The 14,917-nt window shown below is 43.8% G+C and overlaps 5 protein-coding genes across 5 annotated transcripts; 1 reads left to right on the top strand and 4 right to left on the bottom strand.

The window, feature by feature from the left end:
* Positions 1–1,125: 1,125 nt before the first annotated feature.
* LOC108605799 (probable cytochrome P450 28c1) lies at positions 1,126–3,271 on the bottom strand. Its single transcript, XM_017995602.1, has 5 exons — positions 3,002–3,271; positions 2,607–2,943; positions 2,137–2,547; positions 1,955–2,081; positions 1,126–1,640 (listed from the first exon to the last, which is right to left on the bottom strand). Exons 1-5 carry the CDS (start codon positions 3,178–3,180, stop codon positions 1,198–1,200), a joined length of 1,497 nt encoding a protein of 498 aa, XP_017851091.1. The 5' UTR covers positions 3,181–3,271; the 3' UTR covers positions 1,126–1,197.
* Positions 3,272–5,883: 2,612 nt separating this feature from the next.
* On the bottom strand, positions 5,884–11,960 carry LOC108606741 (5'-3' exoribonuclease 1). The gene is made up of 12 exons (XM_033294341.1): positions 11,675–11,960; positions 10,502–11,593; positions 10,141–10,446; positions 9,337–9,801; positions 9,007–9,275; positions 8,623–8,942; positions 7,664–8,557; positions 6,979–7,589; positions 6,791–6,918; positions 6,166–6,469; positions 6,044–6,106; positions 5,884–5,961 (listed from the first exon to the last, which is right to left on the bottom strand). The coding sequence occupies exons 1-12, from the start codon at positions 11,747–11,749 to the stop codon at positions 5,884–5,886; spliced, it is 4,605 nt and encodes a 1,534-aa protein (XP_033150232.1). The 5' UTR covers positions 11,750–11,960.
* A 130-nt stretch (positions 11,961–12,090) lies between these two features.
* Positions 12,091–12,921, top strand: LOC108606742 (NADH dehydrogenase [ubiquinone] iron-sulfur protein 4, mitochondrial). Its single transcript, XM_017997140.2, has 3 exons — positions 12,091–12,231; positions 12,288–12,584; positions 12,640–12,921. Exons 1-3 carry the CDS (start codon positions 12,182–12,184, stop codon positions 12,818–12,820), a joined length of 528 nt encoding a protein of 175 aa, XP_017852629.1. The 5' UTR covers positions 12,091–12,181; the 3' UTR covers positions 12,821–12,921.
* Positions 12,895–13,743, bottom strand: LOC108605400. Its single transcript, XM_017995069.2, has 2 exons — positions 13,636–13,743; positions 12,895–13,549 (listed from the first exon to the last, which is right to left on the bottom strand). Exons 1-2 carry the CDS (start codon positions 13,741–13,743, stop codon positions 12,914–12,916), a joined length of 744 nt encoding a protein of 247 aa, XP_017850558.1. The 3' UTR covers positions 12,895–12,913.
* Positions 13,744–13,801: 58 nt separating this feature from the next.
* Positions 13,802–14,645, bottom strand: LOC108606311 (protein kish). The gene is made up of 4 exons (XM_017996312.2): positions 14,556–14,645; positions 14,274–14,445; positions 14,109–14,218; positions 13,802–14,045 (listed from the first exon to the last, which is right to left on the bottom strand). Exons 2-4 carry the CDS (start codon positions 14,274–14,276, stop codon positions 13,940–13,942), a joined length of 219 nt encoding a protein of 72 aa, XP_017851801.1. The 5' UTR covers positions 14,277–14,445; positions 14,556–14,645; the 3' UTR covers positions 13,802–13,939.
* Positions 14,646–14,917: the final 272 nt, after the last annotated feature.

The following is a 14,917-nucleotide window of genomic DNA, read 5'->3' as shown; positions in this document are numbered from 1 at the left end:
AGCTACATCTGGAAGCATTGGCATCCTAGCACTGATTAGTTATTAAAATTCATCATTGTTTCTATTTTTTTCCCCAAAAATTCATTTCAGTTGTCATTGTTTTAAAGGCGCGCACAAAAACAAATCAAAAAAAAAAAAAAATGTAGCACATAAAAATTTTATGTCAATTATGTATGCACCACTAAAAACGATTTCTTACCTAATAAACACACTTTATATATGTACATAATTTGTTTAACTTTAACTTTAAACACTGATGCGGTTGCTGATGCTGGTTGCTGCTGTTGTTGTTTTGTTGCTGTTGCTGTTGTTGTTATGACCTTCAACACAAATATTGATATTGGTTTTCTTTTGTGCGAGCAAGCAAGAGAAAGTGAGTTTGGCTCGTCAAAGGGGAGTGGGTCAAGCTATTTAGCATATGTGTGTGTATTTGTTTAGTTTATTTGCAATAGCACGCATACGCCTCGTTGACAACAAAATGGAAACAGACATTTTCAAGTAGTACGCTCAATAGGCAAATCGAACGTTGCTTTGATTGCCCATTGAATGCGTTTGCTTTGACATGTTGAAATATAATCACAAAAGCCATAAATCTCTCGAGGCACAACTAAACTAGAGTGTCTAAATTGTAGCCTAAGCGATGAACTACGGCACACGCTGTACACACTTAATTCGATTTAATTCGATGCACCGTAGAATAGAATTGGTACTGACAGCTAACAAGCTGTCGTCATGACGTCACAAGATCATGACGTCACAAGATCAAGCGTGCTCCTAATTGAAATTTATAGGAATTTCCATGCACCTTTTGTTTGAAGTCTGAAAAACATTTCAAGCAAACAAAGCAGCTCTTAAACCAGTTTACACCTGTAGCAAAAAACCACTGCACGTTAACGGCTTGCCTGGCTTTTGATGACACTAAACAAATGTCAATCAAACCATCGTTCAATCAATGGTCACTCAATGCGCACACACTTACGCGTGGCCACCTGATGTATCTCTCGACTTGTTGGCCAATGCGCGTGACATAATTGCCTGAAAGGTTGAGAGCAAAACGATAAAAAAAATAATAAAAAAAAAAACAAACTAAGCAAGCCCAGCGGCCGACTAACTACTTGGCATCGTATTTGCCAATGTAGCAAACACTGTCAATAAGTCAATAATATGCTTATGCTTTTGCTCAATGCAGTCGCCACTCTATTTGAAAGCTGTGCGTTTAACAAAGTTTAGCCAGATGCCGCCCTTGTGAGCGCCCACAAATATTAGCGGATCCAGTTCGATGCCCTTGAGAGTGCGCGCATCCACACGCACTTCAAACTGTCGCACTATGGCCGCCAGTGCGGCCTTGGTCTGCACCAGAGCCAAACGCATGCCTACGCACTGACGCGGACCATTGCCAAAGCCCAAGAAGACGCCAAGCGACTGAAAGCGCTTCAGGCCACCGTTCAAAAAGCGCTCGGGCTGGAACAGATGCGGCTCTGGATAATAATTGGGATCATGATGCAGTCCATATATGGGTATCATCACATTATCGCCCGGGTACAGCTGCAGCGGATGGCTGTGATGACTGCCATGCAGCGTATAGGCCTCGGTGCAGGTCTTGGATGCCCAGCCGCCGCCCGGATAGATGCGTAGGCTTTCTGTGAATACAAATTTGTTAAAGATAAAGCTAATACTAATACTGTTCCAATTAATTTTACGTCCAATATACTCGGTCGATTAATAGGTATGCTAATAACATAAGAAACTTTAATTAGATTGATATTCAAGTCTAAAACTAAACGCTGAACCGGAATACGCCACGCACTTTGCCAAAGAAATTTTTAATAAAATTAATCTGTCATTGAAGCTTATGTAAGCTGTATGTAGTTATATAGTAGGTAAGTATCTATCTAATATCTGCTTCTATTAGGTAATAGCGCAAATGAAAAGTTTGGATGTCTTGATTACTCACCATGCACACAGGCGTTCAGATAGGGCAGCTCACAGAGCACCTCAAAGTCTGGCAACAGCTGCTCCGAGGTTGTAGCTTCAGCCAGCTCTTCCCAAAGTCGCTGCTGACACGACGGATAGCGTCCAAGCTGCGCATATATTGCAAGTGGATGTACTGTAGCAATAAAGGGCTTTTCCACTCACCAACAACAGACAATGAGCTATGGTCGATGACGTTGTGTCCAGGCCGTCAAACATAAAGGTCATCGCATGTGAGGTTAGCTGCGCTTCGCTCAGCATGTGCTCCTGCTGCATATCAAGCAAATGATTGATGAAATCATTACGCTCCTGGTGACTGGCACGACGCAGCTTGAAAGCCTCGTGCGCCAGCTCGCCAAAGAAGCGATCATAGGACTTGGGTATGACTTTCGGACGCAGCCAGCGCGGCAGCTGCGGGAAAAGTCCATTCAAGGCGCCTGCCAGCGCCAATGCACGATTGTTCTCAGACATCTCACGATTATGCTTGGCCACAGGCAGTGCCGCCAAGGTGAAGCTTTGTGCCTCTATGCCCAGCACACAGTCCAACAGATTCTCGCTGGTATAGCGCAGTCCCAGCTAGAGCACTCAGGAGAAATGTCAGGAATAATCAATTGATGGGCGCCAATGTTACTCACATCCATGCCATCTGTGCTGCCAGACTGCTGCTCTATGTAGGCACAAAGCTTGCCACAAACGCGTTGCATGTTGGTATAGGCATTGCGTATACGCCCGCTGGTCAGCAGTGGCGAGAAGATGCCGCGCTGCAGACGCCACTCATCAGCATCCAGCACAAAGGGGTTGCAAGCCACCAGCTGATCCTTGCTGGTGTCAATCATGCGCGAGGCATCGTTGTTCTCAAAGTGTCTGAAGGCGCTCACAAAGACCTCGTTGATCAGCTTAGGCTCAAGCAGCAGCAGCTTTGGCGCACGCAGCAAGAATGTGCCCACATAGCTGTCGGTCTCACGATGCTGCCTGCAACTGACAACATTGCCAACAACAACAGCGACAACACAACAGCCTGCAGACTCACATGTAAAGATCGCGCATATCGTTGGTGAAATGCTGCCGCGGCCATACAATATTTGGAAAGGAGCCGAGCAGAGGCCAGGCACGCGGCTCCTTAATGCCACGCCTACGCCAATGCCCGAAATTCCAGACCAAAAACTTGTAAAGAAGCAGGACCAATGCAAACAGACTTAGCGCATACATTGCTGTTCATCCGAAATATTTTCCAAGCGCTGCAAGCCTCGAATAACAACTGACTTTGACGCTCTAGCAATTGCAGGCAATCAACTCGGGCTCATCCACTGCCCTCATACAACTGACAGCACACTGACATTCGCGTATTGCGCAATCATTGCCAGCACGCTAGTTGTCGTGTTTCAGTAACGAGCATGAATTTGTGATTTCATTATCAAATTATATGCTAAGTGCTGGACTCTCGCCGGACTCGCCGGACAGACCTACTGACAAACACATGCACTATTCTATCTTTGCCACATAGTTTCGTTGAGCTCAGTTTAATGGGATTGCTCACAAGTTCACTAACTGAGTGTAGTTACACTACAAACATATAAATTATGCATAAGATTACAATAGAATTTTATCATTATATGAAAGTGTATGCACTAGTCGGCTAGGTACGCCCAGGCACAACACTTTCGCTTCTATTTTCATTTGTGGGTCAAATCTAAATCACATTAAACATTTTGCCATCATAAGCTTTAGTTTTTGAATCAATAAATCGTTTTGCCAATTCCACGATTTATTGTTAGCAAATGCAACAAATTTGTTTCGCTCTTTAGTAACAATTAATCATGAGGAGCATTACATTTTTTCACACTCTACCTCTACTCTCAAATGTCAAGATTAATTCACACCGATATCGATTTAGTGGGGCGTTTGATCAAATTAATTATTTATTTCGCTGGCAGCGCTCGCCAGACGCCAGGGTTACAACTTAGTTCACACACTCTTTTATAACCGAAAGTCTCTGCTGATATAGTATCATAGGTAGACAAATAAATAGGCGAAATCCGCGCACCGCTGTGGAGCGTGGTTAATGGTGCGTCAAGTGCACGATTGCATGATTCTGCCCATTTGAGCCAATAATAATAAATATTAATCTGTGGGCTGCAATAAATCCGTGGGCTGGCTGCTTAAGCAATTATATTTTGCAATTAAAAATCAATAAAACTTAATTCAAGCAATACTCATTAAAGTTGGGCACAGTCCACTTTCTGATACGCTTTAGCAAGGCATCGGTCGACAACAATCGTTACAGATTGTGGCCGGTTTTTGTTACGATTCTCGTGAAAGGCGGAATTTAAAAATAATCTTGGAGGCTACATTCTAAATGTTGTATAGAGGGTGTGTCCTGACACTCTCAAATCCCGATCTCGAACTTTCGGAGTCGCAGAGCATGGCCTTCAGACTTAGGGACCCGAATTTCCGACTTTACTCACAGCATGAGTTCATGATGTTAATAATCGCAAAAAATATTACAAGACACCAAGAAAAAATAACAAATATTACAACAAGTGGCCAAATTAAAGTTGGACGCAACCATCTTTTATATACACTTTGACTAGTGCATCGCAGCAAACACACGCATTAGCACTCACAAACACATTTAACACACAAAAACAGCTAACGCGTCACAGCTCGTTTTCGCTGTAGCATCAGCAGCAGCGACGCCGCCGCCTCGGTCGGCAGCGACGATTGTATGGCACGTCAGCAAGCGCACCGCGCTGTCTATATTGAAAATTAAAATGTGAATAATTCCAAAGTTATTTATCCGAATGTTCTGGCATCGGCATCCCTCGAAAACATGACCACGTGTTTTTGTGATTTATTTCAGAATTTTTAATATTTTTAAATTGCTTAAAATCGTTTTTTTCTATTTGCGAGGGAGGGAGAAAATAAAAATAAATAAAATAAAACCGTGTGGGTTTGAGTATAGGAGGACCTACATAAAAAATTTGGTTGCTCTAGCTCTTATAGTTGCTGAAAAACAGTTGCTCAAACATTCAGACAGACGGACGGACGGACGAGTCAGTTTGTCTTGCTGCCATTTGCACAATGTCATAATACCCTTTTCCATTTTTTACAAAAATGTCAAAGTGTATAAAAAGACTATAGCCAAAGATTATAGAACAATATTATTCTATAGTCTTGGCTGAAACTAACTAGCTAATTATATAACTTTTAGGATTGCCTTCACATTTAAGTACACTTGACACATTGATAAGGTTGCTTTAGATTCTCCAACTTGCTATGTAAATTGTAAACAGCGGGTCCTTACGATGTCCTTAATTATATATACATTTATAAATATTTTCCTGACGAAGCCTCTGTTCTCTTCTTGCAAATAAAATCAATCTTATTTAACAGTCTGTCAATAATCATTATAAACAAATTGTTAAGAATAATTGGATGTATCCAACTGTTGCCTCCTGGTTGGCCAGTAGCATTGTGGCAATCGTTAAAATAAACTAAGCGTGCTGATCAAGTAATGCTTTTATATTTTGAGCTTCATTCAACATTACATTTAAATACATTGATACTGAATGTAAGGGCACATTTAAAATTTAACAGTTTTTCATATATTGTATTAAATTTAGAGAATTCTATTCCAATTGTTTGCATTTCTTTTTGTATAGTTGGGAGTATGGCTGTCTTTAGAGACTTATTCTATATTTATACCTTATATTATTAATGCATGGGTATATTCATTTACAGCAGTCAGTAGATTTGCTTTGTTCTTAGACAACAAGCGAGAACAAAAAAAAAAATAAGAATCATTTCTTAAAAAAGGAACAACTGTATTCAAGTCTTTTTGAAAGCATATTTTCGAATTTGTAAAGCATAAGTTTGTAAAAAATAATTAGTTAATTAGTATGTCACGCCAGCTTACGGCAAGATGTATTCCAAATCAAACTTGGCTCCAATGCGCGGCACACGCGGCTTCCTCGTCGGCTTCTGCTGTGTCTGCAAACCAAACAAATATATTATAGTATGGTATATGTAGTATAGTATGTATACTTCATGGAGGTGGCTGCTATAAACTTACACTAGTGCCAGCGGCTTCAGCTGTTGCATTGGCAGCACTGGTGCTGGGCGCCATGGTCGTTGGCTGCAATACAATAATGTATATATATTATATATGTATATATTAATTACCTTTTTACTTACTGTTATTTTAAGCGTACGCATTAGCTCGCAGCTGGCCGCATCGCTGCTTAAAGTTGCAGCTGGTACTGCTGTTGCAGTCGCCGGCGGCAGCTTGACCTCCAACTTGTGCTGTACCTTAACTGACTCCATTTGAGCATTTGGCTGAGCGTTTCGCTGCTGCGACTTCTTGGGTCGATAGGCCTGGGTGGGCACAAAGTCCTGTATGGTTGTTGTATGGCTGCTTGTGCTGGCGCCGCCGCTGTTGCGTTGTGCGCTTGGCTCATATTGCTGTTGTCGATTGTTGTTGCTGTTGCTGTAGTTGGGACTGGTGGGATAATAGTTGCCATTAGGATTGTTGTTATTATAGCGCTGATAGCTATTGCTGTAGCTTTTGAATTGCTGCTGCTGATGGTGCTGGTGCTGCTGCTGCTGGTGCTGCTGTTGTTGTTGAGTGTACTGTGCTGGTGGCGGTTGTTGTGGTTGTAGTTGCAACGGTCTCATGGCGCGCGCATCAAGGGCAGGCATGCTATTGTTGAAATTTTGCATCTGCATGGGCAACAGTTGCAGACTCTGCGGCTGCTGCTGCTGTGGTTGCGTCTGCTGCTGCTGCTGTGGTTGCTTCTGCTGCTGCTGCTGTTGTTGTTGCTTCTGCTGCTGCTCCTGATGTTGCTTATGTTGCGGCTTCCGCTGCTGCTTCTCCTGCTTCTGCTGCTGCATTTTGGCTTGATGCTGCTTAGCCTCATCACGCCAGCTAGGCGGCGGCTGGGGCAGTTTCTATTGAATGAAACGTGAGTTATTAATAATCTATAAGGAATTATAATTGGAGCAACTTACTGGCATTTGACTAGGCAACGGGGAATTTATCATGGACGGCACATTTGCAATGGCCGCTGCTAGCATTGCTTGTTGATGTAACTGTGGATCGGTGTTTTGAGATACCGCTAGCTTAGGCTGACTCAAGCCCAGGAGCTGCTGCAAGGCCAAGGTCTGTGCCTGCGGAGTATCTGCGGCTACGGCTGTTGCTGGTGGCGCGACTTGCTTTGGCGTCATCGCAGGCACTATTACCTGTCGTGGCTGCTCTTGTCGTCGTGGCTGTTGCTCTTGTTGTCGAGGCTGTTGCTCTTGTCGTCGAGGCTGCTCCTCTTGTCGTCGCATTGGCTGATCATATTGTCGCCATTTTTGCTGCGGCTGCTGTTGCGGCCTCGGCTGCGGCTGCATTTTCGGCTTAGATGTAGCCGCCTTGTCTGCATCCGGCTGTACAAACTCATCCGCAATGCAGGTCTTCATTGTAATAGGATTGTATCTGGAACCAGCGGCAGTCATATAACGTGATTGTTGCTGTTCGCGTCGGTCGCGGCGCGTGGAATAGCCAGACTGCGACGAGGACTGTGACTGGGACTGTCGTCCAGAAGCATTTGGTGTTTGTCTCGTCTTATCCGTTTCCTCTGCACAAATTAGAAAGAGAGAGAGAGATTGTGAGCATGAGAGTGAATGAGACAGAATGTGACAAAAGTCTTACCATTCGATTCGATAACGGCAAGTGCGCTCTCTGGCACTTTGTAGACACGCTCCTCGGCAATGCCATGTATATCGCCACAATTGGAAACACATTTGTCAAACAGAATCTCACAGAAAGTCTCCACGGCATTCAGACACTCGAGGCGCACCGGGTTGGGATCACTAACCGGATGCACGCCAATCACAGTGCCAGTGACACCCACGGGCACCATATAAATAGTGCGCACCACCACGACACGATCAAAGAGACGTATCGGATCGGGTGATTTGTAAACTTCGGGCAGCGTCACATTGGGTTTGATCAACAAATGCGGTTTCACCTGGAGCTTAACATTCTTGACCGGTTTGTTACGCAGCTCATCGGTGGCTGTGAGCAGCAGCTCCACAGTATCCTTGCAAACAGTGCGTGAGCCGCAGGTAATGCGATCGACTTTCATATGCGGCTGTTGACGCACCCAATTGGACAGATTCTCAATACGTTGCTGGCCAACTTCATTTGGGTAAATATCCTCCTCGTAGATATAGTCGCCGCGATCATTACTTGTTGCAAAATTGTTGATCACTTCCGGGAAATTTTCGCAATACTCGAACATGAGATTCACAGCTATGGCTGAGTAGTACCATTGATTGTTGATGCGACGACAATAGCCGGCACGTTCCTCATTTAGTCTGGGATATTTGAGCTGCAGGCCTATGTTATGCTTGGCTACATTTTCCATTCTCTCCCGACGTGGTCCTAGCACCACCCAAACGGTGCCTGTTAGACGTCCCAGACACTTGTTGTTGATGTCCAGCTGGCGGCAGACATCGTACGAGTTCATATATTCCCGATCGCGCTGCTGCTGCAGTATACGTGCAGCTTCTAAGTCCGGCTCTGCCCCCACTTTGATGGAAACTGTATTTACAAAGCTTTAATTGTTATCTCTACACTCTCTACATAAATGATTAAGTAATACATACTCTGTATGCGTCCACAGCTATAGACCAGCTGCGGATCGAGCACTGTGCCTTCGCTGCCAAAGTAGGGAGTGCCAATGAAGAAAATGGTGCTGCCCACGGGGAAGAGCTCCTCGATTTTGCTAAAGTGCTGACGCATATTATCACGCACATCGATATCAGACACAACGCCCTGTGCCGGGTATGCCGTAACTGCTGTGCTCCAAGCGTCCTTCATATACACATCACCACGTTGTCCGAACTCCACCGAGCTGCCGGCGTAGGTGCGAATGTAGAGCAACACATCATAGTTGTGAAATTTAATGCCCATGCGGCCAGTAAAGCTGTAAACAAAGCAGGCAGTTAGCAGCTGGCATCAATGTTGTGCAAGTCCTCCAAATACTCAACTGTTCGTCCAGCGATTTGCAATCCATTTCAAAGTGACGCGACTCATTGTTGACGATGCCCTCTTTGCTAACAATTTGCGAGCGTGTGGCGACGCTCTCCACCTTGGCCTTGATTAGATGTGGCCATCCAATGTGCACCACTTGCTCCAGATACTGAGACGCCACCGCAGTGAGTGTATCCGGCAGTGCACGCTTCTTGGGCAGCAGCACCATGCTCAGATTGCGACTAGGCTGCTCGAATACCCTGATGCGACCATGGCGCAGCTCATACTATTAAGAAATGTGTACAGTTAACAGCAATTAAGATTTCCCTTTCGGCGCAGCAGCTTACATCGAACGCCAAATGCTTCATGGTGGGAAAGCCCGGAAAGAACACATGACGCGCCGCATTTGGCAGCTCCATGCACACGCTAAACGGTAAATTGAGGGCGATTTCTTTGGCCCAACGCTCCATCTCCGTGCAAAACACATGCTGCAATGCCTTCAACGGTGCCAACGCCGGCAAACTACCTTGCGATAGCGCCGAATAATCATATTGGAACATGGGTCCATGCCGATTACGTGCCCGCTCCGCAGAGCTTAGCAACGTTTCACAAGTTTTCATCGCGTCCAGTAGTCGGCGTTCATCGATAAAGGGGATCAGGACCACCGCCTCCCAGTCGTGCTTCTTGCCATTAAGATCACTCTCAAAATCCTGGGGATAAAACTCCGCCAACGGGCTCTGGGCATTCAACATGAGCTCATGATAGGCCTCAGGCAACAGCTTGCAACTTGCGGCAGGCAGCACAGCCAACAGCTGCAAATAGCGCAAACATGTATATGTGTGTGTGTGTGAGAGAGAAAGCGAAAGAGAGAGGGAGTGGGAGAAAAAGATACACATGCATGTGGTTAGTGTTCAATCTATGGAACATTCATATGTATACACGCATTTATGCATTTCATGAGAAATCCAATTTCAGAAACTATACTTAAAATATTTTGTTTCATACTTCATAAACACTTTTTGCAATACTCTAAGCGTTGCATGAAGCTATTGAGGCCAATGCTGATTCTCTTTAAAGAATCATTAATAAAGGTCAGAGAGGGAAGCATTGTGAAATGAGGTAAGCACTCTTAAGTTTACTATTTGAGTTACCTGTTGGAATGGTAGGAAGGGTTTGCCCAGCTGAAAGTTGACTTTTATATCTTTTATCTGTGTCAAATCGCTTATAAACGGTGAATAGTGAAAGGGATAATACCAATCCCAGCTCTGCACGCCACGATAATAATAGTCGAGCACCCATTGTACAGCGGTAACATAATGATAAGCCAGCTCCGATTTTAAGTCCTCATGGAGCTCTGACTTGAACTTGTTGCGATAATAGTTGCGCTTATAGTTTTCAAACTCTCGCTTGAGCGCACCCTCCGCGGTTAGTTCCTCCTCGCTGTCACTATCATAGAGCTGCAACAATAAATGAGTAAGTAAGTGTTGCCAGCTCCACAGTGCTGGCAGTTACCTTGGCGGTTTCATCAATTAGGGCAGATAGATCATCATTGACATTGGGCGTGAGCAATTCGCTAACATCCACATCAAATGCTTCAGTCTTAGCATTCATGTACTTGAGATCATCGAAGTGCTCTTCGAATAGCTCCAGCTCCACATCGCTGAGAGCGTTCATAAACAGCTCCAGGCGCGTCAAATTCAGCTTGCCGTGCTCATTAATATTGCCGCCCAACTTATGAAAGATCTTGATGTAGGTCTTGTAGAGCAACGGCAGCGCATTGGAGGATATGTGCAGGCACGGCAAATGCGGTATGAAATCATTGCCCACCATAAAGCCCATCAGCACCCAATCATCAATTAGCTGCGCTACATCCAGTGGTTGTTCAGGCGTGGACAATTCATTAAACTCCAGCTCCAGATACTCGCGCAGCAATCCCAAATGCAGCAAAAAGAACCGAGTCTCTTCGACAGCGGTACGCTTAACATTTTTCCCAAATTTCACCTCCTCGCGCAGCACCACAAAATGCAGCTCATGCGTGCACAGGCCCAGTATAATGAGATCCGCATCGAGACCATAAAGGCAGTGACGCGTATTAGGATCAAATTTGGGCTGCGCCTTCATGAAGCGTATGTAGTCCATGATCTTGTGCTCACCCTCGCCGGGCGTCTCTTGGCCGCTGAGTATGACACGACACTTTTGCCATAACGGATCCGACGAGATTTTCATGCGCAAAAAGTTACGGAGTCCACGCTGCAGGCGATCCATAAACTCTGTCCCTGGAGTTATGCAATTGCTATCAAAGCGTTCATGCTCACGTTTCTCGCCACGTTGCAACGCCTTCGCCTCCGTCTGCTCAGCCTCGCGTGCCGAACGAAAGCGGCGACTCCTCTGCTGATTCATCTTGGCACGCGGTGCCACACCATCAACAGCCAGAAAGAAGAGCTTCTGTGGCTTAATCAGGTAAAACAACTTGTCAATATAGTTGAAAATATCCTGAAATATTTGCGACTCTTCCAGGTGGAAGTGTATATTGCTGTCATCGGGATGCGAACAATTGTGCACAATGCCATTCATATCCAGATACAGGTTATCAAATTCGGGTATCTGTCACATGTAAAAAAAAAAAAGATGCATTTTGAGCATGTACGCATTATTTGCAACCCCTGTGCATTTCCTTGAACTTACGCTGTGCTCACGCGCCAATTCGCTGAGGCACGGATATCGCTCGCTAATATAACGAAAAAACTTTGGTACACCCATTGCGACTTCTTAACACTGTGACACTTGCTATTTTTGCACGAATTTGTTACGGTGTAATTTTAATTTATTCTGTCCTTGCCACTACAACAATTTGGAAACAACAAAAACAGCGTCCGTTTGCTTCGATAGCTTTTGTGATATATATTTTATAAGTTGAAAATAGTGTAAGAAGTGCAGCATCATGCGTGCAAGCGAAAGATCCGAAGTTCCATGAGCAGCTGACTTTCCAATGCTCACTTTCCACCAAGCTAGCGAGTATTATCTACGATACAAATGTTGTTCCATTCCATTCGAAACTGTAACATAGCAATCAGCTACTGTCAGCCTACAAGCAGCTGACGATTGCGAACGCTTTTGTGTTCCAAAATTTTACGTAATTTCTATTGTGAGAAATAAAACAATTGACAGCTTGTAATTAACAAACAGTGCAAAATGTCGCTAATACGCCAAGTGTTGTGCCGCAGCACACCCACATTGCAGTTGTAAGTGCTATTGTGCCATATTTACTTTAGATTTAGCACAACATTTATGTTCACAGCGCTGCACGCTGGGCTTCTGGCCAAGATCTGGGACCAATCGATCTTAATACGGCGCTGGCACGTCCCGATGAGCTGGAGCAGCGCAATAAGCTAAGCGGCAAAATCACTGTGCCCGTTGATGTTAATCTCAGTCCCATTTCTGGAGTTCCCGAGGAGCACATTAAAGAACGTCGCGTCCGCATTCACATACCGCCAAAGAATGCCATGCAAAGCGGCACTGATAACATAAACACTTGGCAAATTGAGTTTGATAATCGCGAACGCTGGGAGAATCCACTCATGGGCTGGTCCTCTACGTAAGTAACCAATCTGTTATTAAATAAACTAGCTCACATTTTGATTGTTATGCAGCGGAGATCCTCTGTCTAATATGAATGTGCAGTTTGGTAGCAAGGATGAAGCCATTACCTATTGTGAACGCAATGGCTGGCGCTGGTTTGTGGATGGCGAAGACAAGCCCAAAAAGGAGCGTGTTAAGAACTATGGTGTCAACTTCTCCTGGAACAAACGCACGCGTGTCTCTACTAAATAGACTGATTCAGGCTTACCCAACAGTCTTAGCATATGTAATTAATACTTTAATTTTTTTTTTTGCGAATTAAACATGCTACATACATATGTGAAATTAATGTAGACGCCGCTGTGTCTTGTGACTCGGGGAGAGGGAGCGTTGCCTTGACTTAGGTTTCCTACTGCTGTGACTACGACTACCACGGGAGAGATAAGTTTGCCTTGCCTCAGACTTTCTACTACTTCGACTACGACTGCCACTGCGGATGCGCTGACGCTCATGCTGCCGTTTCTGTTTCTTTTCATATATTCTGGTCTTCTTGTTAGCATCCTTATACTGCCTCTCCAATGCATCCATTTGAAGCTGGACCAACTGATGCATTTCCTCACGCAATGTGGGTATAATTTTGCGATGACGCCGACGGTTCTTATGCACGCGTCCGGTAACCGCCACAACCTCTGCAAATTCTACATTGTCATCAAATCTTTGTTTCGGTGGAGGCGTAGACTTCATTACATGCTCATAAATGAGCAGCTTTTCAGCATCAGTCCAGTGCGTTTGCAACTCTTCGAAGCTGTGTGCTGTTAGCTTGGACTTTTCCACTGAGCCTAGCAGTTCCTCCAACTTAGCAGCATCCAGCTGCACAGTGTACTTTGTGTCATTAGCCCAGTTGTCTGGCAGTTGCTCCTCAAGTGGTTCTAATTCTAATTCAGATGAGAGAGCTTTTGGGAACTGCATAGTACTCCGAGTCTGTAGGCGGTTTAATAGTGGTTATTATGAGCCCAGTTTATGGCGACAAGAGAATCTGTTCAGGATTGGATGGTGCTCATACTTGCCTTTTGCTCGTTCCATTGAAAGGTCTGCAGGATCTTCTGCAGGCGTTCCTTGGCCTGAACTACGTACAGATTCAGCGCAGCCTGTGCAGCGCATTTTTCGCTAGACATTATTAAGAACAATTTAATACAAATATTCTTAAATTTTGGTATTTTTATTTGCTGCGCCTGGTAACACTGCAATTTGTTTTCAATAGAACCGAAGTGGAATTGGACATTTATAAAAAATAAACAGATTTTCTTATTGCAACTTATAATAGAACTAAATCTCGTATTAATGGAGTTTCTTTGTTTGCATTATTTAATATTAACTCCAAAATAGCACTGCAAATGCCATTAACACGCAGGCGCCACCAACCCAAGCCGATTTACGTTCGCCGATGCGCGCCAGCTTCCAAAAGGTGCCCATCAACCTACAAAACCAAAAATGTAAGTATTAAATGCATCGAATCTGGGTTATAATTTTGATCTCTTACCCGGTTTTGTTGCGGTCAATGATACTTGGAAACAGAGATCGCAAGTAAGCACAGGTGCATATCAGCAGCAGAATGACAGAAAGTAAACTTTGAAAGTTAAAGAGTGCGCTCTAATAAAGATTAAATGATTTATTATGAAACTATTTAGTTATTTTTGCTACAAACCATTTTATATTTGTAATCTCCTTGTTGGCAATTTCCAAAAAAAAAATAACAACCCAATGACGTGCCTTACAGAAAATACAACTTATTAGTCTGTTGCTGTTACTCACAAGTAACTGTGAAAATAAATATTTGATCGGAGCCTGCTCATTGAGCACTGTTAACAGCATGTATACTAAAACGATAAGGCGAGAATTAAAGTTTTTTAAGCGTTACATGTGAATTGGGAAAAATATTACAAAATGATAGCTAAAATCGACAAGAATCTATCTATCTATTACACACAGCTTTTATTAAAAAATATTGAATTAGCTGGTCACGTAAAATTTTGAACTGCGCGCGTATTTATGTTGCTGATTTTTGCTTGACACAATCGAATAATGAAACTCAAAATGTTTTACAAATATTCGTAAGAAAGTGTTTGAAATAACGTTTGATGTTTAAATCTAGGAATACGATTTATTTTTAATGTGTGTACTTGTGACAAGTAACAAGTGAGTATATATTTAATCATAGATGCATGTTATTGAATGTTTCTTAACAGTGAATGTTACTCTTTTCTCTTTAGTACAATCGTCGAACAGAACCCACTTAACGCTGCGGGACTCGTTTCTTTTTTTTTTTTTTTTTTGCGAAATAGTATTGTA

The sequence above is a fragment of the Drosophila busckii genome, chromosome X (genome assembly GCF_011750605.1).
Source record: "Drosophila busckii strain San Diego stock center, stock number 13000-0081.31 chromosome X, ASM1175060v1, whole genome shotgun sequence".
Taxonomy (NCBI): domain Eukaryota; kingdom Metazoa; phylum Arthropoda; class Insecta; order Diptera; family Drosophilidae; genus Drosophila; species Drosophila busckii.
The sequence above is the reverse complement of the archived record's forward strand: the minus strand, read 5'-3'. Positions and strand labels throughout refer to the sequence as shown.

Coding starts and splice junctions, on each gene's coding strand:
- LOC108605799 (XM_017995602.1), bottom strand. CDS start 3,180: ATGTATGCGCTAAGTCTGTTTGCATTGGTCCTGCTTCTTTACAAGTTT. Junction 2,944..3,001: donor GATATGCGCGATCTTTACAT/GTGAGTCTGCAG, acceptor TGTCAGTTGCAG/GCAGCATCGTGAGACCGACA. Junction 2,082..2,136: donor TAGCTCATTGTCTGTTGTTG/GTGAGTGGAAAA, acceptor ATATATGCGCAG/CTTGGACGCTATCCGTCGTG.
- LOC108606311 (XM_017996312.2), bottom strand. Junction 14,046..14,108: donor ATTGACCGCAACAAAACCGG/GTAAGAGATCAA, acceptor TTGGTTTTGTAG/GTTGATGGGCACCTTTTGGA.
- LOC108606741 (XM_033294341.1), bottom strand. CDS start 11,749: ATGGGTGTACCAAAGTTTTTTCGTTATATTAGCGAGCGATATCCGTGC. Junction 11,594..11,674: donor AATTGGCGCGTGAGCACAGC/GTAAGTTCAAGG, acceptor TACATGTGACAG/ATACCCGAATTTGATAACCT. Junction 8,943..9,006: donor TGCAAATCGCTGGACGAACA/GTTGAGTATTTG, acceptor CTTTGTTTACAG/CTTTACTGGCCGCATGGGCA.
- LOC108606742 (XM_017997140.2), top strand. CDS start 12,182: ATGTCGCTAATACGCCAAGTGTTGTGCCGCAGCACACCCACATTGCAG. Junction 12,232..12,287: donor AGCACACCCACATTGCAGTT/GTAAGTGCTATT, acceptor TTATGTTCACAG/CGCTGCACGCTGGGCTTCTG. Junction 12,585..12,639: donor CTCATGGGCTGGTCCTCTAC/GTAAGTAACCAA, acceptor ATTGTTATGCAG/CGGAGATCCTCTGTCTAATA.
- LOC108605400 (XM_017995069.2), bottom strand. CDS start 13,743: ATGTCTAGCGAAAAATGCGCTGCACAGGCTGCGCTGAATCTGTACGTA. Junction 13,550..13,635: donor TTCAATGGAACGAGCAAAAG/GCAAGTATGAGC, acceptor AACCGCCTACAG/ACTCGGAGTACTATGCAGTT.